The sequence below is a fragment of the Sus scrofa genome, chromosome 12 (genome assembly GCF_000003025.6).
Source record: "Sus scrofa isolate TJ Tabasco breed Duroc chromosome 12, Sscrofa11.1, whole genome shotgun sequence".
Lineage (NCBI taxonomy): Eukaryota > Metazoa > Chordata > Mammalia > Artiodactyla > Suidae > Sus > Sus scrofa.
Genome location: NC_010454.4, coordinates 51,997,176 through 52,019,873, shown reverse-complemented (window position 1 = coordinate 52,019,873; position 22,698 = coordinate 51,997,176). Strand labels below are relative to the sequence as shown.

Here is a 22,698-nt window from a genome sequence, read left to right as displayed (position 1 = left end):
GGCCGCTTGCCCTGTGTTCCTCTAGACCCCGGAAGAGGAGCGAAGCCTGCTACACGCCGACAGCAACGGCTACACGAACCTGCCAGACGTGGTCCAGCCCAGCCACTCGCCCACTGAGAGCAGCAAAGGCCAAAGCCCCCCCTTGAAGGATGGCGGCAGTGACGTGAGTGGGTGAAGGCAGCTCCGCGGGCGAGGACAGGTCACTGGCCTGCCGTGGGCGGGAGACCCTGGGGGAGACCCCGGGTGCTGGGCACTGTGGTCGGCAGGGTGGAGGCCCCGGGAGCTGAGTGCCCAGGGCACTATAGGAGGGACGTGAGCTGGGGCCTGGCACATTTGCCTCACCACTCCCCTCCCCCCCGCCCCCATAGTACCAGTCTCGTGGGCTGGTGAAGGCCCCGGGCCAGAGCTCGTTTACCATGTTTGTGGACCTGGGGATCTACCAGTCCGGAGGCAGTGGGGATACCATCCCCATCACAGGTGAGGACAGGAGGTCTGGAGCGGGGCATGGCTGGGCCTCTGGGGACGCAGCGTCACGGCCGCCCCTGTGGCCTGAGCCCCTGCCCTGGCACCCAGGCAGCAAAGGCTTCCGGGGCCCCCTTGATCCAAGAGGTAAAATGCTCAGATCAAGGCCTCTGCCAGGCCTTCTGGCTCTAGTTCAGCTCCCCTGGCACCGCCGCTCTCGAGCCTTCCCTGCTGTCTCCAAGGACTCAGGATCCCAGCCCAGGGTGGGCGGGGGAGGCGGGGAGAGAGGCCTGCAGCCCACTGCCCGCTCCTGCTCCTCCCCCTGGCAGCCCTGCTGGGTGGAGAGGGCGGCCGGCTCGACCAGCTCCAGTTGGACGTGAGGAAAGGCTCTGTGGTCAACGTGAACCCCACCACCACCCGGGCCCACAGCGAGACCCCCGAGATCCGGAAGTACAAGAAGCGGTTCAACTCCGAGATCCTCTGTGCGGCCCTTTGGGGTGAGCCCGGGCGGGGAGGCACACAAGGGGCCTGCTGCGCCCCGCTCTCGAGCTCAGGCGAGGGCCCGGCTCTGCCTCTCATCTGCCCAAGGGCTCCTGTTGCAGGGGTCAACCTGCTGGTGGGCACGGAGAACGGGCTGATGCTGCTGGACCGCAGCGGGCAGGGCAAGGTGTACGGGCTCATCGGGCGCCGCCGCTTCCAGCAGATGGACGTGCTGGAGGGACTCAACCTGCTCATCACCATCTCAGGTGTGTGCGCGGCGGGACGGCAGCCTCGGCCCGAGCCGAAGGCGGGGCCCCCCTTTCCGCTCCCCTCGGGGCTCACCCGCGGAGGCCGGTGATGAGGGAGTGTGTGTGTGTGTGTGTGTGTGTCCACCCCGCAGGGAAAAGGAACAAACTGCGGGTGTACTACCTGTCCTGGCTCCGGAACAAGATCCTGCACAACGACCCGGAAGTGGAGAAGAAGCAGGGCTGGACCACCGTCGGGGACATGGAGGGCTGCGGCCACTACCGCGTTGGTGAGGAGGTCGCGAGGCGGTGGCCGGGGCGCGTTTGTTCACGAGAGAGGCGGGCGGGCGGGCGGGCGGGGGCCGGGGCGGGGGCCGGGGGCAGACCGCCGGGGTGGGGGGCATCCCTCATCCTCGCTCTCTCCCGCCCTCAGTGAAGTACGAACGCATCAAGTTCCTGGTCATCGCCCTGAAGAACTCGGTGGAGGTGTATGCCTGGGCCCCCAAACCGTACCACAAATTCATGGCTTTCAAGGTAACCCCGCCTCCGCCCGCCCCAGCCCCGTTCAAAGCCCGGCTCGGCTCCTGCCGGCGCCCTGAGCCCTCCTCGCCGCCTCCGCAGTCCTTTGCGGACCTCCCGCACCGCCCTCTGCTGGTGGACCTGACGGTGGAGGAGGGGCAGCGGCTCAAGGTCATCTACGGCTCCAGCGCCGGCTTCCACGCGGTGGACGTCGACTCGGGGAACAGCTACGACATCTACATCCCCGTGCACGTAAGCGTGGCGGGGCTGCGGGCAGAGGGGGGCCGCCCGTCTGGGCCCCAGGCGCGGGACCTGCAGCCCCCCGTCTCCTCTCCAGATCCAGAGCCAGATCACGCCCCACGCCATCATCTTCCTCCCCAACACGGACGGCATGGAGATGCTGCTGTGCTACGAGGACGAGGGCGTCTACGTCAACACGTACGGGCGCATCATCAAGGACGTGGTGCTGCAGTGGGGAGAGATGCCCACCTCTGTGGGTGAGTGACGTGCCCCCCGCCCGTCCCCGAGCTGGGCTGCAGCCCCTCACTGCCCCTCCGCTCCCTTCCCCGCCAGCCTACATCTGCTCCAACCAGATCATGGGCTGGGGTGAGAAAGCCATTGAGATCCGCTCGGTGGAGACGGGCCACCTGGACGGCGTCTTCATGCACAAGCGAGCCCAGAGGCTCAAGTTCCTGTGCGAGCGGAACGACAAGGTGGGCACCGGGGCCCTGCCCGGGGCGGAGTTAGGCCAGGGGTCCTCATGGGTCTGCCTGCACGCGGGCTTCCGGGGAGCACCGTGTGCGGTCAGCCTGCCCTCCCCTCGCCTTCAGTCGGGAGAGCGCCGCCGCCCGACTCCCGCAGCAGAGGCCCGCCTGCCGCCCCCTTTCCCAAGCAGCCCTGCCTTCCGGAGGGGTGGGGGCGGGCACCCCGGAGAGGCACCTCTGCAGCTTCTCTCTCTCCCCTCCTCCCGGTTAACCGAGACCCGCTCCCCCCTCCACGTACCCCGCGTCTCTCGGTGACGACGTCTCCTGTCCCTTCCAGGTGTTTTTTGCCTCCGTCCGCTCCGGGGGCAGCAGCCAAGTTTACTTCATGACGCTGAACCGTAACTGCATCATGAACTGGTGACGGGGCCCTGGGCTGGGCTGTCCCTCGGGGACCAGCTCTCCCCCACCAGCCAGACTTCCCAGGCCGCCCTTCTCTTCCCTCCCTGGGCTTTTGCTTTTACTGGTTTGATTCACTGGAGCCTGCTGGGAACGTGACCTCTGACCCCTGATGCTTTTGTGATCACGTGACCATCCTCTTCCCCAACATGTTCTCTCCCCAAAACTGTGCCTGTCCCAACTTCTGGGGAGAGGCACAGCCTAGCCCACCCCCCTTTCTCCACTTGGGAGGAGAGCGTTTGGGGCTTGGAGCCCGTACCCCACTGCTGCTGACTCGGCAGGGCCCTGGGCCCCTTTATTTGCACGTCAGGGGAGCCGGCTCCCCCCTTGAATGTACCAGACCCTGGGGGGGGTCACTGGGCCCTAGGTTTTAGGGGGGTCACCAGCCACTCCAGGGGCAGGGACCATTTCCTCATTTTCTGAAAGCACTTTAATGATTCCCCTCCCCTCAAACCCCAGGGAATGGAGGGAGGACCCCGACAGCCAAAACATTGACCCCTTTCCGACCCCCATCTCTTCTGGCCTCTGCCCCTTCCCCGGTGGAGAGAGGGAGCGGGGCGCTCTCACCCTCCACACGGCCCGGCCCGTGCTTGCATCTGTATATAGTGTGAGCGGCAAGTAGCCCCGCCCCCTCCCGGTCCCTTCTCTCCTCAATGTAGTGGCCTTGGATACCTGTTTGTTAATAAAGACAATTCAACCAGCTCCCACCAACTTCAGGCCCCGTTTTATTTTCTCTCACCACCCCCACCTCCCGGGGCCCAGGCCAGCCAGCAGAGTGGGGATCAAGGGGGCAGCTGGGGGGATCTGCGGTGAGCGGGCTGGATGGGCGGGGCCAGCCAAGAAAAGGAGGAGTTGACCGAGGGAGGGCGGGGCATCCTCAGCCTTAAACGGGGGGTGGGGGGGGTGTCTCTGCACTGAGGCCCTTTGATCCCCGCCCACTCCAGCTTCCCTCGCCTTCCCGGCTCCAAGCTTTCCGGGTGCAAATCCTACAAAGGGTCTCTTCTGTTTGGCAACAAATAAAGCTCTCGTAGATACTCACAGGGCTAGAGGATCACATGGGGCTGGGGCCCAAGGAAAACTGGGAGGTCCGCAAGACCGAAGTGAGGGCAGTTCTTACTTTTTGCAAGATTCACATGCAAGAGGTTGCCTGAACCCTCTGCCGGCTCCTCCTGATCCCTGCCGATGGCCAGACCTACATACACGTGCACACAAGACTCCTCTCCCGAAGCTCACAGAGTACAGATTTAGCATCAGCAGTGGGAGCAGCTCGTTTTTCAAAATCTTTCCTCCTGGAGATGAGTGGGAACGTCTGTCAGTGCCTACCGCGGGGCCTCAGGGCTACATACACGGCGGGTAGGGCAGTTTGGGCACTTGGTTGAAGTAGGCCCCGAGGAAGATGAGGCTGGAACCGACGAGGAAGAGCACCAGAGCCGCCCAGAAGCAGATGTTGTCCAGGGCCTTCCCCATGCGCACCCAGTCTGACACCTCCTGGGGAAGGGGCGGGCACAAGCTGAGTCCCTAAAGGTGCAGGAGCCTGCCCCGCCCACCAGGGACAGAGGGACAGCAATAGCGGAGGCCCGCACGGCTCCACCCCGCCCCTCTGGCTCCTGACCCACCTCGCCCGTGGCCTCCTGCTCTCGCGTGCTCTCAGCCACGAAGTTCACGGCATCCACACAGCAGCGGATCTCAGGGGCGGCGGCGCCCAGGCTCTGGCAGAGGGCAGCTGGTGGGGGCGACACCAGGGATGGGTGATCGGGAGCCTCCCCCGCGGCAGGCACCCCGTTGGCCCGCCAGGACCACCCTGCTCACCGGTCCAGGTCCCGTGCCGGTGCCTCTGCCCCTCAAACACGAGCTCGCTCCGCGGCTTTTTCAGTATCAGCTCCTCAGCGCGGAGTAGGAGGCCCAGAGATGACGCCCGCCTTGGGGGCGAGGCAGCCCTGGGAGCTTCAGGAGACGGAGGCTCCCCGAAGCCCAGGAGAGGGGGCAGCAGCTCCAGCAAGACCTGGCGGGGGCGGGAGGCCGGCGCGGAGCTGGGTGGGGGGCCGGGTTCGCTCAAAGCCCCGCCCCCCACCCGCAACCATCTACCGGGTGCTTACGTGGCGCAGCCGCGGGGACACAGTGTGAGTGGTGGGCGTCCGTAAAGACACGTTGAGCACGATGACACAATTCATGACAATGAGCGTGGCAACCACCATGACGAAAATGAGGTACCTGAGGGGCCCGGAGTTCGTGACGTCGCAGCCTCCCCACTCACTTCCCCTGAGCCACAAAGGGGGGCCTCCAGTCCTCTGACCTCATAAACGCACCCCTCGGCAAAGGGGGGAGCCCCGCCCCCTAGATGCTCCTCCTCCGCCCGGCCAGAAGCGTCCCCCGGCCCTTCTCCCCCTTGTGCGGCCAGCGGCAGTCATGAGGGGGACCCCTAGCTCTCTGGAAACCCTGCTGTGGGTGTACCACTTCCACAGCTCCACGGAGGTGAGGCTATGCCAACAGACCTGCCCCAGGGGTGGCACTGAGAGACCCCCTGGAAAGGACTCCAGCGTCCCCTCTGTAACCTCTGTCCTATGAGCCGATGACTCCACTGCCCCTGTGCCTTTCCAGGTGGCCCTCCAGCCCCCACTCCTCTCTTCCCTGGAAGTTGCTGCGGCTGCAGCCCGTGAGTATCTGGAGCAGAGGTTCGCAGAGCTGAAGGCCCTAGAGCCGCGAGAGCTGGAGAAGCCGCCCGCCCCGAAGCCCACCCTGGGGCTGGTGCTAAGAGAAGCCGCGGGCAGCGTCATGAACTTCGGGGCCACCTTGTTAGAGGTGGAGCGCTGGGGGGCTGAAAAGGGGCAGGGAAGGGGGACCAAGCAGTGGGAGCAGGGACCTCTGTGACCCCACCAACTCCTCTGCCCCGCTGCAGATCTCAGCCCTGTGGGTGCAGCAGGAGATACGGCGACTGGACGCGGACGGCAGCCCGGGACGAGCCCCAGACGACGGGGATCCCGGTGGAGCCCTGGCCCGGGTAGCCCAGGCCGCCGGGCAGGCGGCTTTGCAAGCCGGGTCTGCAGCTGGCGCCAGTGTTCGGCTTCTGCTCCAGGGGGCGTGGCTCTGCCTGTGTGGACGAGGTCTGCAGGGGTCCACCTCATTCCTGCAGCAGTGGCGACACACCCTGGACCTCGCGACCCCCGGGGAACCGGGGAGTTCCGGAAGAGGGGAGAGTTGGGGGCCAGAGAAGGCGGGGCTGGGTAGGTACTAAGTTGGCCCGCCCCCAACAGAGACACTCAAGAGACCTCAAGGTGGCGTCCAGTAGCATTGGGACCGGAGAATCCACCACCGTCCCAGCCCCGCTCCTCCTCCTCCAAATAAAGCCCAGGTGGGGACGCGACAGCTAAGACTTCTCCTGGGTCAGTAGGTTTTAGCCCCGGCCTCTCCAAAGGGAGCCCCTTGGCCCCGCCCCGTGCAATCTGGCTCCACCCTTCACGAAGGCCATGCCCCCCATGGGCACGGCCGGGGGACCCACTCTGCCCTCACCTGCCCAGCAGCGGCACGCTCAGAGATGTCTCCGGGATTTTCTGGGCAATTAGGAACAAGAAGACGGTCTGGGCGAGCAGGACGTTGATGGAGACGGTACATTTCTGGCCACCGGCTGGAGGGAGGGACCCGGTCGGAGCAGGCCCCACCCCCCGGGAGCGAGTCCAGCTATGGGGTCTGAGCGACTCCTTACCCTGCGCCGGCAGGAAGTATGCGAGCAGCACCAGGCCCGAGATGAGCACGCAGGGCACGATGATGTTAATGACGTAGAAGAGGGGCTTCCGGCGAATGATGAGCGTGTAGGTGACGTCGCTGTCCCCCGGGTCATCAGGGGAGGAACCATCGTGGCGGCGGATCACCCCAGGGCAGAAGTCGATGGCCCACTCGCCGTTCTCTGCAGGACAGGAGGCATGGTCAGCCGGCTCTCAAGGGTGGTGCCCCCTGCTCTGCTCTGCGGCCCAACACCTGACCTCCGGTGCCTGTAACTCTGAGCGAGGAGGGGATGCGAACCTTCTGGACCCCGGTGGGTGGGGCAGGTGGCCTGGACAACTTGGGCCGTGGGCTATCGGCCTGAAGCAATTCGGGCAGAAAAGGGTATTTTCGGGCAAGGCACGGAACCACCACAAGCGACAATCAATCAAGAATGATTTCAGGAGAGGGTCACCTTCAAGCGTGACTGCCAAAGTCAACCCCGGCACCGAGGGCCTGGGGCAACCCCACTTCTGCCCCGTCCCGAAGTGGGTTTTTCAGAGCAGGAGAGGTCCTCACCAGTATAGGCCTCGGTGTCGATTTCAAGCTTGCTGATGGTCTCGCCCAGGTCGTCAACAGCAAAGACGAACTCCACCTCTTCGGCACTGTACGTCTGGGAGCTGCGGAGCCAGGGCCAGGACCCCCACCCCAGAGGCTCGGACTCGGGCCCCAGCCTCCGGCCCCTCCCTGGAAGCTGGCATCTGGCCCCGCTCCACGCCCCGCTCCACGCCCCGTCTTCCCACCCCTACTTCTAACCCACTGGAATGTCTGGCTCCGCCTCCAGCACGAAGCCCCACCCCATCAGCTGTCCCCCACCCCCACCTGGCCCCACCCCTGCCCACGTAATCCCACTGCAGCCCCTCTTCCCACCGGAAAACCAGCGAGCAGTTCTGCCAGTCGAAGGGGAAGTAGGTGACCTCCACGGCACAGGTGCTGCGGTAGATGGCCGGCGGCAACCAGCTCACGTAGCCGCCCTCGGAGACCAGCACGTTGGCTTCATAGGCCACGCCGAACTGGCCGTCGATGCTGTGGGTTCCCGGAAACCCAGGGTTTGCGGCAGGTCCGTGGCCCCCTCTCTCTTAGAGCAGCACACCTGCCCCAACCGGGTCCAGCCCCACCCCCCAGACCTCGGCTTCCCTCCAGTCTGGCCCGGTCCTCACTTGTTTTCCAGCACAATCTCTGGCAGCCACACGAGTTCTGAAGGGACCCGCAGCGTTTCTATGCCCCCAAAGTCGGCCTTGCTGTAGTTGAGCCGGTAATCAGACCAGTCCTAGGGGGTAGGGGACGGAAGGACATGTGCCCTGTTGCCAGTGACAAGTTGGGGAGAGAAAGGGGTCCCCTGGACGAGCCCTCACACGGTTCCCCCCACTCGACTCACGATTCCAATCCAGACGCTGGTGGTCAGGGTCTCCTCTTTCTCGTTCTGCGGATGGAAAACGGGGATGATTGACGCGAGCTCAGCCACTGGGGCCGGAGTGGCATTTGAGGCTCAGAGGTGGCATTTGGGGGTGGAGGTGGGGGTCCCTTACCAGTGAGATGAGGTTGGTCAGGGTGACTTTGAGGGAGACGGTGACAGTGTCCTTGGGCTCCCGCACAGGCCGGCGTCCTGGGTCATAGTTGTCGAAGAGATGGTGGTAAAGACGCAGCTCCTCATTCTTCCCGGAACCTCTGCCTGGGGCTGAGGCCAAGGTGGGGGGGTCATTGGAGACAAGAGACTAAGGAGCCGCTCCCCAGCCTCTGAGTCTGCAGGGCCCTGCTTCTCTGTGTGTCTGTCTGAGGCTATTTTTCCATCTGTCTCCTAAACCAGTGATATTTGGCCTGGGGACCAAATATCACGTCTCTGTCTCCACCTCGCTCTGTCTTTGTCCTGTCCTGTTGTGTCAGTATCCTGTGTGTGTCCGACCACTTCCCTGACCCTGGTCCATACCGAGGAGCTGCAAGAGGAACAGGGCGCTGAGCAGAGCCCCTGCCATCCTGCTGTCTGGTCCCCCAGGGTTATTCTGAGCTTTGGCAGGCTTGGCGGGGGACAAGCCAGGGTGCTCGAGTGAGGGGGAGGAGGGTGTTAGTTCCGGGCTCGGTTAGGGGACTGTCACCTAATCCTCCTACCACCCCTGCGGCAGCCAGGGATGTCTTGGCTGCTTCCAGAGGCAGCTGCCCCATCCTGAGTTCCCTGCCCCCACCCTCATCCCAGCAGCTCTTGCCTGGTCTTCCGCCAGCTCCCCAGCCACAGACCCAACCCTCTCACGACTGGAGCAGACCCAATGCAGGTGGACAGGTCTTTTAAGAACACCTGGAACCACAAGACTGGCAGTGGGGGATGGGGGACCCTGCTTTCGACAATGCACCGGTGTCCTTTGAGTAAGCTGCCCTGTGCAGGTGACATCCCTTGCCTCAATACTCACCCAAGTGGAACACACATCACCACCACCCACAGTCTGGCCAAGGTCACACTAATGCAGTTTCTGTCGGCAAGAGTTTGGCAAAAGCTGTGTGCATAAAGACCTGGTAATGAGATAGGCGGTCACAGGGGATTAGTCTACAGTAACAGACCCTACCTGGCAAGGAGACCATATGGCAATACAGGATCCACCTCTTCCCACAACCCATCACTGTTTCTGCCCACCCGCAGCCCCTTTGGGTGGGCACCTGCCAGAGACACCAGGTTCTCCATCTCTCTGCTGCCACCTTGTGGCCACATTTGTAAGTACTGTCTTCTGGGCCCCAAAACAAACCTTAATTGATCTTTTCAATCTTTCCTAAGCCTCCTTGGACCACCCTAATAAATCACTGGGGAGGCTTATTTAAAATTCAATTTCCTAGTTTCCTTCTCCAAAGAATCACACTTTAGGAATACGGCAGAGATAGGGTGCCAGGAGTTTAAGAAGCAACCCATAGAGGAAAACAGAACACTCTGACATAAATTGCAGCAATATCTTTTGGATTCACCTCTTAGAGTAATGGAAATAAAAGCAATAACCAAATGGGATCTAATTAAGCACAAAAGCTTTTGGAGTTTCCTTTGTGGGTCCGTGGTTAACAAAACCGACTAGGATCCGTGAGGTTTCAGGTTTAATCCCTGGCCACACTCAGCGGCTTAAGGATCTGGTGTTGCCCTGAGCTATTGTGTAGGCTGCAGACGCAGCTCGGATCTGGCATTGTTGTGGCTGTGGCTCTGGTGTAAGCTGGCAGCAACAGCTCTGATTTGACCCCTAGCCTGGGAACCTCCATGTGCCTCAGGCCCTAAAAAGACAAAAATAAACCAAAAAAAGGCAGCTACATATGTTTTCTCATGGGCTAAGAAGCACTTTCTGTGCCTTCCACGTGGCTTCCTCATCCCAGTCCTGCAAAGCAGTTAGCATTGTTTCTAAATGAATGAAAAAGAGGACTCTAGGTCAGGCTCAAGGTCATGTCACTGAATCCAAGCTCATACAGCCAACACGAGGCAGACCCATAAACTGACGCAAGGAATAGTGACTTTATTCATAAAGCCAGAAGACCGAGGAGATGGTTGAACTAGTGTTCCAAAGATCCATCTTCCCTGAGTTAGAATTCAGGCTGCCCCCCCCCTTTTTGGCAGGGGGACCCACACCTGTGGCATACGGAAGTTCCCAGGCTAGGGGTCCAATCGGAGCTACAGCCATGTCTCCGACCTACACCACAGCTCACAGCAACGCTGGATCCTCAACCCACTGAGTGGGGCCAGGGATCGAACCCGCAACCTCATGATTCCTAGTCGGATTCATTTCTACTGCGCCATAACGGGAACTCCTCAGGCTGCTTTTACACTAAAAGGGCCAGAGATTAAGGTCCTGGTTCCAGCCAGACTCCGGAGAGGATGTGTTAATTTCTTCCTCCTGCAGCCGTTCACAGGTAGGCCTGGGCTAGAGGTTTCCTGGGAGCTAAACAAAGATATTTTCGCTTCATGCTCATTACCTGGGAGGCAGGGTTCCCAGAGATGGGCCATTATGTGTAATTTAAGCTTACAGGTAACATTCCCTTAGTGGTTAACTTGTCACAGAATACCACAGTTCTTCCCTATTACAATGACAATGATCCATTCCACACCCCTGTGGAAAAGGGGGTGAAGATGCTTTGGATAGGCCCTGCCCAATGGAGGTGATGAAGAGATGATTATGGAATGGAATCAATCGGCCTTGGATGGGGAATATTCCTCAGTTGTACACTTCGCATTTTATTTTTGGGGGGGCCACACCCAAGGCATATGGAGGTTCCCAGGCTAGAGGTCTAATCAGAGCTACAGCTGCCGGCCTATACCACAGCCACAGCAACCTGGGATCTGAGCCGTGTCTGCAACCTACACCACAGCTCATGGCAACGCCGGATCCTTAACTCCTTAACCCACTGAACAAGGCCAGGGATAGAACCTGCATCCCCATAGATCCTAGTCGGTTTCATTAACCACTGACCCACAAGGCAAACTCCCTCTGCTTTTTTTTTTTTTCTGGCTACACCCATGGCATATGGAAGTTGCTGGGCCAGGGATCGAACCTATGCCACAGCTATGGTGATGGCAGATCCTTAACCCACTGCACTGGGCCAGGGATTGAGCCCACGCCTCTGCAGCAACTCAAGTTGTTGCAGAGACAATGTCGGATCCTTAACCTGCTGCACCACCACGGGAACGCCTTTCCTTTTTTATCAACAACTATTTGAACCTGATGAAACTTCTTAGCATTTTGTCATTAATTTGTAATTGAACTTGGGTTTTCAATTCCCGTTCCCAATGCTTACCTTTTTTTTTTTTTTTTTTGTCTTTTCGTCTTTTCTAGGGCCGCACCCATGGCATATGGAGGTTCCCAGGCTAGGGGTCCAATCGAAGCTGCAGCCCCCGGCCTACGCCAGAGCCACAGCAACACTGGATCCGAGCCGCGTCTGCAGCCTACACCACAGCTCATGGCAATGCCAGATCCTTAACCCACTGAGCAAGGCCAGGGATTGAACCCACAACCTCATGGTTCTTAGTCAGATTCGTTAACCACTGAGCCACAATGGGAACTCCCCCAATACTTACCTTTTAATTAACCTTTTGACTGTCCCATAATTACACCGAATTCCTGTGCTGGTTGGACAATATTAAACAAATAGGTTGGCCCTTCTCCAGCAAAGAGCAACCTGAAGTTCCCTGGTGGCTCAGCAGGTTAAAGATCTGGTGCTGTCACTGCTGTGGCTCGGGTCACTGCTGTGGCCCGGGTTTGACCCCTGGCCCAGGAAATTCCACATGCCAGGGGCGTGGCAAAAACAAAAACACCCCATGAATGCTCAATGCTTTAAAACCAAGTGAGTTGATAAAGCCCTTAAGGAGGGCTTGAACCACTTTGGAGGCTTTTTCTACCCAGGTGGGATATGCTTCCACTCCTCCCGAACAAGTGCTCACAGACACTAGCAGGTCATCTGACACTTCCTGCAGCTCGAGGCTTTTGAGTCAGGTCTACCTTCCTGTCCTCAGAGGGGCAGGGTCCCCTGTGAGGAGTCCGAATCTGGGCAGATGTAAAAGCCCACTTTTTGGCCCTGTCCTTTTTCTACGAAGATCTCCCCCAAAGAACAGCTGGACACTGGCATATCCAAGAAACTCTTTCAGGGTGAGGTCCCCTAGCTGGCATCCTAGAAGCTCTAAGAATGAAGGATTTTGTTCTCCTGCAAAGACCCCCGGGACCGGAACGGACTGAGATGTTTTCTCTGCCACCTTGGGGTTGAACACGTATGTTGCACCTGCATCAGAAAGTCCATCGGCTCACTCCCCACTGTCAAGTTGTTACCTGGGGCTCATTTGGGGCAACTGGAATTGGGCGCCTCAAGTCCGCGGGAGCCTGCAGGTCTCTTCATTTTACCATCACTGTTCCTCTTCCTACCATCTGAGAGGCGCCCGTCTTTTACTGTTTTCCTTCCTATTTAGCCAAGGGCAATGTGCTTCTCAATGCCCTTCCTCAGGACGGTAACACACTATTCCTTCCCCATTGGTGGCTTAGCTCTCTTTGGGTCACTCCCATTCTGAGAATCCAATGTCACTGCCAGAAAGATGGCATTCCGTTTGGCATCTTCCTTCTTCTGTCATTGTTCCCTGTTACTGACCCCTTGCAAAGCAGCATCTACCGATTGAGAAGCATTCCTTCCCGATGCCTCATCTAACTCGTTATTCTCTTATGTCTGGGGGCCCTGTGCCCAATGAAGGTCAAGTTTACCACTCTAGCATTTCCAGGGGCCTTGGGATCTGCATCAGCATAAGATCTGTAGGCCTGATAAATCTTCATTTGGTTTTTGAATTTCTTGAATTTTGTTCAACTCTTGCTTTGCTTCCCCTTCTCAAAGCCCTGCCAAGAAGCCCTCAGGGGGAGTTCCCATCGTGGCTCAGCGGTTAACGAATCTGACTAGGAACCATGAGGTTGTGGGTTCCATCCTTGGCCTCAATCAGTGGGTGAAGGATCCAGCGTTGCTGTGTGCTGTGGTGAGCTGTGGTGTAGGTCGAAGAGGCAGCTCAGATCTGGCATTGCTGTGGCTGTGGTGTAGACCAGCAGCTAACAGCTCCAATCAGACCCCTAGCCTGGGAACCTCCATGCACTGCGGCAGTGGCACAAGAAATGGCAAAAAGACAAACAACAACAACAACAACAACAACAAAGAAGACGCCCTCAGGGTAGTGCTCCAATAAGGGGCTTCCTTCCTCACTGCGGTCCCAACTTGGCTCAGCTGCGGGTACTGCCAAGGGAGCCTCAGGTGTACCATGGTGGGTCTGCTAAGTGGGGCTAGAAAGCCTCTTCCTGTCCTTATCAACGACCATTCGCTTTTCTTCTAGAGGATCCTCTCTGGAAGGAGGGTTGCCAATCACACAAGTCTGATGCAGAGAAAGGACTCTGCATCCATAGAAACCCAGGTGGCTGGCCATTTGCATTGAAGCCCCCATATGGGATGATGGGACAAAAGCATAAGGGAAATGGCCCTGCCCCAGGGAGTGGCTCCTGGTCCAAACTGGGACCTGTTGGATGATCTTAGATGGTGACACCAGACCAGGTCCTGAGTCCCAGAAACCAACACAGGTTTTTGAGTTGGTCCCTGTAAGGAGGGGGAGCCAGTCTGACCACATCCTGAGCCCCAGTATTGGGAACTGGGGCTGGAAGGGACGGGGAGATGGTGCGAGGAATGGCCAGATGGGCAGAGCAGCCGGAGCAGCTGGACAGCCAGCCTGGCCAGAGGTTGGAGCAACACATCCTCACCCTCGTTCCCTCTCTTTTCTTCCTATTGGACAGATTTTCCCCTTGGCTTTCTTTTATCCTGAGGTGACAACCGTCTGATTTTTTCCAACCCTGATAGAAGAGCACAAATGCTTGCACCTAGAGGATTTCATCATTCTTCCCCACTTCTTCACACAGCAGCTCTAGAGCCATTCAAAAGCCACCATACAACCATCAATAGCAATTGGTCGTCTCTAATCATTAAAAGGATGCTTTTCTACCTTGGCATCAAGGAACCAGGCTAATTCTGGGATGGGGCTTTTGTTGATTTTAGGAACCAGGTTCCCAAAATCTTTCTCTTCTTCCTAGGAATGTCCTACTTTCAGACAAGGAGAGGGTCTCCCCCCTACCACCCTTTCCGTTCCTCCATTTGATAGCAGTAAAAGTTTTGAGTATCACAAATCTGATTTGGCTGTAAATGGAGAAAAGGGACCAAAAAAAAAATTAAGCAAAATTGCCAGACTCACCAAGAAGAGGAGAGAACCCAAATAAACAAAAGAATGAAAAAAGGAGAAATCTCACCGTGGAAGCTAGTACTAAAAAAAAAAAAAAAAAAAAAAAAAAAAAAAAAAAAAAAAAAAAGTATGTATATATTTGTGTGACCGAGTCACCCTGCTATATAGCAGAAATTGAGGGAACATTGTAAATCAACTATATTTATTTTTTTTATTATTATTATTATTTTTTGTCTTTTTGCCATTTTCTTGGGCTGCTCCCGTGGCATATGGAGGTTCCCAGGCTAGGGGTCAAATCGGAGCTGTTGCTGCTGGCCTACGCCAGAGCCACAGCAACGCAGGATCCAAGCCAAGTCTTCAACCTACACCACAGCTCATAGCAACACCGGATCCTTAACCCACTGAGCAAGGCCAGGGATCGAACCCGCAACCTCATGGTTCCTAGTTGGATTCATTAACCACTGCGCCACAATGGGAACTCCATCAGCTATACTTTAATTAAAAATTTTTAAAAGGAGAAATTTCAACAGATACTGAGGAAATAAAAAGGAACACTAAAAATACTATGAACAATTAAACTCCAACAAGTTTGACAACCTAGAAGAAATGGGCAACTTTCTAGAGACAGCCCGGCTATACTGAATCAAGAAATAATTTCAACAGGCTGATCACCAGAAATGAAATTGAATATGTAATATAAAAAAACACTTCCTACAACAAAAGTCCACGAACAGATGGATTCACAGCCAAATTCTATCAAACATACAAAGAAGAACTTACACCTACCCTTTTTAAAACTCTTCCAAAAGATTGAAGAAGAACTTTCCCAAAGACAATCTAGGAGGCCACTATCACCCCAATACCAAAACCAAAGATACTGCAAGCCAGTATTATAGGCCAGTATCTTTGATATAGATGCAAAAATTCTCATCAAAATTTTAGCCAACCAAATCCAACAACACATAAAAAAATATCATTCACCTTGACCAATGGGATTCATCCCAAGTTCACAAGGATGGTTCAACATAATGCAAAATCAACGTCCTATACCACATTAGGAGCCAAAAACCACATGATCATCCATCTCAATAGACACAGAAAAAGCATTTGACAAAAATCCAACACCCATTCACGATTAAAAAAAAAAAAAAAAAGCTTTTACCAAATTGGGTATAGAAGGAATGTATCTCATCAAAATAAAAGACATTTATAACAAACCCACACCCGATATAATACTCAAAGGAGAAAATTCGTAAGCCTTCACACTAAAATCTGGAATAAGACAAGGATGCCCACTCACACGACTTTTATTCAACATTGTATTGAAGTCCTAGCCACAGCAGTTAGACACAAGAAATAAAACGTGGAGTTCCTGTCGTGGCTCAGTGGAAACGAATCTGACTAGGAACCATGAGGTTGTGAGTTCGGTTCCTGGCCTTGCTCAGTGGGTTAAGGATCCAGCGTTGCCGTGAGCTGTGGTGTAGGTCATAGACGCGGCTCAGATCCAGCATTGCTGTGGCTCTGGTGTAGGCCGGTGGCTACAGCTCTGATTTGACCCCTAGCTTGGGAACCTCCATATGTCGCAGGGGCGGCTCTAAAAAGACTAAAAAAAAAAAAAAAAGAAATAAGACCTATCCAGATTGGAAGAGGTAAAGTTGTCACTCCATGAAGATGACATGATACTATATACAGAAAACTTTAAAGACTCCACACAAAAACTACGCAAAATGATAAATGAATTCAGCAAAGTAGAAGGCTACGAGGCTAACATTCAGAAGTCACTTGTGTTTCTACATACTAAAAATGAAATATTAGAAAAGGAGTATTAAAAATACATCTTTTAAAATCCCACCCCCCTCAAAATACAATACTAGGAATAAACCTGACGAAGGAGGTCAAAGACTAATACACTGAGAACTGTAACACATTAATCAAGGAAATTAAAGAGGAGTAAAGAAATGGAAAGACAGTCCATGCTCCTGGATTGGAAGAATAAGTATTGTTAAAATGGCCCCACTACCCAAAACAATCTACAGATTTAATGCAATCCCTAACAAATTACCCATGACATTTTTCACGGAAATAGAATAATCCAAAAATTTATAATGGAACTATCAAAGACCCAGAATTTCCAAAGCAATCCCGGGGTGGGGAGGGAGCAGGAGGCCTAACTCTCCCAGACTTCAGACAGTATTACAAAGCTACAATAATCAAGACAGTGTGGTACTGGCACAAAAACTGACATATGGATCAATGGAACAGCATAGCCCAGAAATAAACCCAGACACCAACAGTCAATTCATTTTCAGCAAAGGAGGCAAGAATATAAAATGTGGAAAAGACATTCTCTTCAGCAAAGTGGTGCTGGCATAACTGGACAGCTGCATGTAAATCAATGGAACTAGAACACACCCTCACACCATGCACAAAAATAAACTCAAAATGGCTTAATGACTTAAGCATGATACCATAAAACTCCTAGAAGAGAATACAGGCCAAACATGTTGATAAAAAACTGTACACATATGTTCTTAGGTCAGTCTCCCAAGGCAATAGAAATTAAAAACAAAAACAAATGGGACCTAATCAAACCTACAAGCTTTTGAACAGCAAAAGAAACCATTAAAAAAAATGAAAATACAACTTACAGAATGGGAGAAAATAGTTGCAAATGATGCAACTGACAAGGACTTAATCTCCAAAATATACAAACAACTCATACAAAAACAAAAAAAAACCCAACTCAATTGAAAAATGAGAAGACTTAAATTGACATTTCTCCAAAGAAGACATGCAGATGGCCAGTAGACACATAAACATATGCTCAACATCACTAATTATTAGAGAAATGCAAATAAAAATAAAATGAGGTACCACCTCACAGCAGTCAGAATGATCATCATCAATAAATCTATGAGTAACAACAACAACAAAAAAAAGGAGTTCCCATTGTGGCGCAGCAGCAATGAATCTGACTGGGAACCATGAGGATGCGGGTTCAATCCCTGGCCTTGCTCAGTGGGTTAAGTATCCAGCATTGCCATGAGCTGTGGTGTAGGTCACAGACGTGGCTCGGATCCTGCGTTGTTGTGGCTGTGGTGTAGGCTGGCAGCTGTAGCTCCAATTCAACCCCTAGCCTGGGAATCTCCATATGCTGCGGGTGCGGCCCTAAAAAGCAACAAAATAAATAAATAAATCTATGAGTAACAAATGCTGGAGGAGGTGTGGAACAAAGGGAACCCTCCTACACTGTTGGTGGGAATGTAAATTGGTACAACTGCTATGGAAAACAGTATGGAGGTTCCTCAGAAAACTGAATATAGAACTACCACATGATCCAGCCATCCCACTCCCGGGCATATATCCGGACAAAATTATAATTGAAGAAGATACATGCACTGCTATGTTCACAGCAGTACGATTCACAGTAGCCAAGACATGGAAGAACCTAAATGTCCATCAACACATGAACAGATTAAGAAGATGTGGTACCTATACACAGTGGAACACTACTCAGCCATAAAAAAGGAAAGAATGCCATTTGCAGCAACACGGATGCAACGAGAGCGTCTCATATTAAATGAAGTTCGTCAGAAAGAGAAAGACAAATACATATGATATCGCTTATACGTGGGATCTGAAATATGGCACAGATGAACCTACCTACAGAACAGAAACAGATTCACTGACATGGGAAACAGACTTGTGGTTGCCAAGGGGGTGGGGTGGGGTGGGGGGGAAGAGAGTGGGATGGACTGAGAGTTTGGGGTTGGTAGATGCCAACTAAAGCATTTAGAATGGATGAGCAATGCAGTCCCACTGTCCAGCGAGGGAGCTGTGTCCAATCTTCGGGGAGAGACCATGGTGAGAGATGATATGAGAAAAACAATATATGAATGGGTCACTTTGCTGTATAGCAGAAATTGTCACAACATTGTAAATCAACTATAATTTTAAAAAAAATCATACAATTAAGTACAAAACTCGAAGGCCAAGCAGAAAACCCTAAATAAACCCTCAAGCTTGGTCTTGGGGTTTTATAGGAGACCGCAAATGATGCAATTAACACAGCAAGGGTGCAATATATGAGGCCCTGGGTCCTAAGATTATCCCACCTCAAGCCCTGCCTGAACCCCCTGTGGAGATCCTAACGGCATCCTGGCCACATGTTGTTTCAATAAAATACCATCATCTTCTCACGCATGGGTTCATGGCTACAATCCGACCACTTACCCAAAATGAATTTCAGGAGTTCCTGCTGTGATTCAGTGGGTTAAGAACCTGACTGCAAGATAAAAAGACAAAAAAAAAAAAGAAAGAAAAGAAAAAAAAAAGGAGCTAGATCCCACATTGAGAACTGCCATTTGTAGGGTAACCTCGGGAAGTCACTACACCATTCTGCACTTTATTTTCCTACATTAAAAAATGGGGGGAGTTCCTGTCGTGGCTCAGTGGTTAACGAATCCGACTAGCAACCATGAGGTTGTGGGTTCGATCCCTGGCCTTGCTCAGTGGATTAAGGATCTGGGGTTGCTGTGAGCTGTGGTGCAGGCCGGTGGCTATAGCTCCATTGGACCCCCGGCCTGTGAACCTCCATATGAACCTCCATATGCCGTGGGTGCGGCCTTAAAACGACAAAAAAAAAAAAAGAACCTGACTGCAGTGCCTAGTGTCACTGTGGAGATTTGATCCCCAGCCTGGCACAGCGGGTTAAGGGGTCTGGCTCTGATCACAGCTGGGGCTTGGATTCAATCCCTGGCCTAGGAACTTCCATAAAGTTAAAAGGGTCTCAGAGGACTTAAATTTAGGGATGGTTGAAACATTCCCCCCCACACACCTTTTTTTCCTTTTTAGGGCTGCACCTGGCATATGGAGGTTCCCAGGCTAGAGGTCGAATCGGACCTACAGCTGCCAGCCTACGGCACAGCACAGCCACAGCCACACCAGAACCAAGCCGCATCTGCAGCCTATACCATAGCTCACGGCAATGCTGGATCCTTAACCACTGAGTGAGGTCAGGGATTTAACCAGCATCCTCGTGGATACTAGCCAGGCTCATTACCACTGAGCCATGACGGGAACTCTCCACTCCCCATTGCTAAGGACAGAGATACAAAATAAACAAAACACAAACAGCACACATAAGTGTTAGCATCTAAAGAAACAAACGAACAAGTTCTCAAATCAGGTAAACGTCTACCAACTCTTTTCTCCATCCAACAGGGCAGCCCACTCAAATACAAAACAAATTGGCTAATTCCAGAGGAGGAAAAACAAGCCCCAAATGGGGAAAAACTAGTTTCCAGCTGTATACACTGGAGCAACTTACCCGCTCCCAGGCGTTGATTCCTCACTCCAACTGCCAAGCAAGGGGGCAGCCAGTGCTGCTTCAGGGAATTTTAAATGGCAGAGCCTCAGAACAAGGGGTCTTGGCAGCTGCTAGGGCTTACCCCCGAGTCCTCCAACTGGGGCCAACTGGCCACAAGACTCCTTGTTGGAAATTCTCTTGTAGCACAGGGGGTTAAAGATCCAGCATTGTCATTGCAGCAGTTCTGGTCGCTGCTGTGGTGCAGGTTCGATCCCAGGCCTGGGAACTTCCACAGGCCTTGGGCGTGGCCAAAAAACAAAAAAAAACAAACCAAAGATGAACAAAAAATTGCCTTGGAATTCCCAGTGTGGATCAGCAGATTATGAACCTGACGCATGTCCATGAGGATATGGTTCCATCCCTCACCTGGCTCATTGGGTTAAGGATGCAGCGTGCCAGTGGCTGTGGTGTAGGCTGGCAGCTGCAACTCTGATTCGACCCCCTGGGAACTTCCATATGCCGCAGGAGTGGCCCTAAAAAAGAAGAAAAAAACTGGTTTCTCACCAAAATTCATTACCGAGTCCAAGCTCACAGCATTTGCTGCATGGCAGTTGAATCAGTCAAGTGACGAGTTGCTGGGACAAGGAGTCGTGACCTTACTCAGAACCAGCAGGCTAAGAAGACGGTAGACCTGTAACCCAAAGACCCACCTTCCCGGGGTCAGCGCACCCGCTCCTTTTATATTAAAAGGGGCGGGACTAAAGTGCGGGTTCCGGCCAGACTCCGGAAGGGATTTCTTCCTTCCCGCAGCCCCGCGCAGGTGGGCTTGCTCAGGAGGTTTCCTAGGGAGCTGAACAAATGCACTTTAGCTTAATACTCATCACCTGGAAGCCAGGGTTCCCAGAGGGGGGCCATGATGTATCATTTCAGCTTATAAGCAACTCCCTTTAGTGATTACCTTGTTAATAGAATACAAAGATTGTTCCTATGACAATCACACAAATAGGCTGACAACAACGCATGAAGCTCGTTGATAATCAGCTTGGTGGATCATGGACACCCGTGTTCATTTCACGCGTCATGAAATCCCTTCATGTCCATCATTTTGGGGTCTCCTTCCTCTACCTTTGAGGTCCCTCATGCCCACCCCCCTGTTACAAGAAAGGACACAAAGTACCAGAGTGTCCACACAGCTTGTCCATTTCCCACACACCCGGGAAGCCTCTGCGCCCTCTGCTAAATGCCTTTCTATTGCTCGTTTTCCATTTCAGATGCCCAGAAAGAATCTCCTTGGGCCAGATCTTCTCCTTGCACATGGCTGATTCATGGGCTGGATCTAAAATCTTCCTTCTTCCACAGCCTCTGAGGGAGGGCTGGGCCAAGGGTGGTTGTGATAAATGCAGATATGTGTTCAAACGCTAATAGGAAACAACAAGGTTCCCGGCACAGGGTCAGATGCTCTGATTAAAGAGGTGAATAAGCCGTGGCCCCAAAGAGGAGGGAGACACCTATAAACAGTGACACCACGACTGACCAAGGGTGAAAAGCAGAAGCCATGGGAGCTGGAGGTAGGTAGCTGTAGCCCTTGTCACTTAGCTTCTTTGTGTTACAGGAGTCAGATCCAGAGAGTTTCCTGGTGGCTCAGTGGGTTGCACTGTCTGCAGGGGTTCAGGTGGCTGCAGTGGCACAGGTTCGGCCCGGAACTTCTGGGTGCCATCGGCGCAGCTCCCCCACCCCCCAGAAAAGAGTCAGCTTTCCACGTGGGCTGGGTTTCCACATGTCAGCTTCCACATGGGTGGGACAACCTGGACTGGGGACTGGCCACACCCACCTCTGCTCTGTCACCTCTGGGCTCCTCCCATGCCAGCCTTTTCTCTCTGCTTTGTATATCCTCTTTCTACTGTGTGGTTTCTGCTTTCTGGTGGCTTCTGCATCATTTCATCCATGGTCCTGGCCCCAAACTGACCTCTTGGCTTCTTTCTGCAGATGCAGCCAATTCAGCCTTTGCTGCCGACGCCACCTGCCTGATGCTAAGAGGCTGCGAGTGCAGGCATGGAAGGCGGTGGGTGACATGGGTCTGAGGCTGCACCAAGGTGGTGGGTGTGGCCACACTGCTGTGCCTTCCAGCCCCCACCAACCCAGCCTGCTTTCTGCAGATTTAGTTCCCCCGACACCCTGCCATGATCCCATCCTCACTGTCATGACTGGAGACAATATCCCTCCCAGCAGGACTGAAACTTAAGGTCTTGCTGCTCAAAGTGATGGTGGCAGGTGCCCTTCGAGAAAGCTCTCAACTTCAGAGTCCAGGGTCCTCAGGTGTGATTTCTTTTTTTTCTTTCTTTTTTTTTTTTTTTTTTTTTTTTGTCTTTTTGCCTTTTCTAGAGCGGCTTTCTGCAGCATATGGAGGTTCCCAGGCTAGGGGTCTAATTGGAGCTGTAGCCGCCAGCCTCCGCCACAGCCATAGCAATGCGGGATCCAAGCAGCATCTGCGACTATACCAGAGCTTATGGCAATGCCAGATCCTTAACCCACTGAGCAAGGCCAGGGATCGAACTCACATCCTCATGGATCCTAGTCGGATTCGTTAACCACTGCGCCACGACGGGAACTCCCTCAGGTGTGATTTCTGTCCATCCCCCAAACCGTGAGCTAAACCCTCACTTTAATCACCATCACTAGCTAATCACTTCTAAACAATATATATCACACACACACACACCATACAATAGTGGGGCAAAACCACACTTGGACCAGCAACCTGCATGCAGGAGAGCAGTTTGGGGTAGGGGGACAGTAGGTAGAATTACTCATCTCTGGTGCCCAAACCCATGTCCGCAGCTTGAGTCGTGGACCCAGGCATCTATCCCACTCTACAGGGGCGCGCTTTGCTGCGGAGTCCCCCGGGGGCTGTAGCTCGTGGGTGGAGGTCTCGCTCAGACCAGTGAATCCCGCTGGGCGTCTCTTGCAGAGTCAGCACCTCTTCCCCTAGGGTGTCTCCAGGAGTGGCTTTTACCCCCATCCCGGAGCTGGGCCACCGTCTCTCCCATGCTTGCTCCGGATGACCAG

At 54.0% G+C, this 22,698-nt stretch overlaps 1 protein-coding gene and 1 long non-coding RNA gene across 29 annotated transcripts in view; one reads left to right on the top strand and one right to left on the bottom strand.

Moving 5' to 3' along the window:
* The window catches only part of MINK1 (misshapen like kinase 1), a 50,391-nt gene extending 46,814 nt beyond the window's left edge, over nucleotides 1-3,577 (top strand). For 11 of the 24 annotated variants that reach the window (XM_021067776.1, XM_021067773.1, XM_021067784.1 and 8 more), the window contains 10 exons: nucleotides 26-163; nucleotides 369-477; nucleotides 792-959; nucleotides 1,065-1,208; nucleotides 1,343-1,477; nucleotides 1,621-1,721; nucleotides 1,809-1,958; nucleotides 2,044-2,203; nucleotides 2,280-2,419; nucleotides 2,748-3,568. In XM_021067776.1, coding sequence (XP_020923435.1) covers nucleotides 26-163; nucleotides 369-477; nucleotides 792-959; nucleotides 1,065-1,208; nucleotides 1,343-1,477; nucleotides 1,621-1,721; nucleotides 1,809-1,958; nucleotides 2,044-2,203; nucleotides 2,280-2,419; nucleotides 2,748-2,831 — 1,329 coding nt within the window. In that variant the 3' untranslated portion in view covers nucleotides 2,832-3,568. Of the gene's footprint in view, nucleotides 1-25; nucleotides 164-368; nucleotides 478-791; nucleotides 960-1,064; nucleotides 1,209-1,342; nucleotides 1,478-1,620; nucleotides 1,722-1,808; nucleotides 1,959-2,043; nucleotides 2,204-2,279; nucleotides 2,420-2,747 lie in introns of all 24 variants that reach the window. The other 13 variants (XM_021067768.1, XM_013981271.2, XM_021067785.1 and 10 more) reach the window with 3 other exon arrangements.
* Nucleotides 3,282-20,370, bottom strand: CHRNE. 5 transcript variants are annotated; one of them, XR_002337338.1, is made up of 12 exons: nucleotides 20,197-20,370; nucleotides 8,152-8,300; nucleotides 8,001-8,045; nucleotides 7,783-7,892; nucleotides 7,493-7,648; nucleotides 7,142-7,242; nucleotides 6,567-6,767; nucleotides 6,374-6,488; nucleotides 4,963-5,125; nucleotides 4,676-4,868; nucleotides 4,483-4,589; nucleotides 3,282-4,354 (listed from the first exon to the last, which is right to left on the bottom strand). It is a non-coding gene; the product is annotated as a cholinergic receptor nicotinic epsilon subunit (long non-coding RNA). The 5 variants fall into 5 exon arrangements; XR_002337337.1 differs by lacking the exon at nucleotides 20,197-20,370 and adding an exon at nucleotides 8,550-9,017; XR_002337339.1 differs by lacking the exon at nucleotides 20,197-20,370 and adding an exon at nucleotides 8,550-9,017 and having other exon boundaries at nucleotides 4,963-5,077.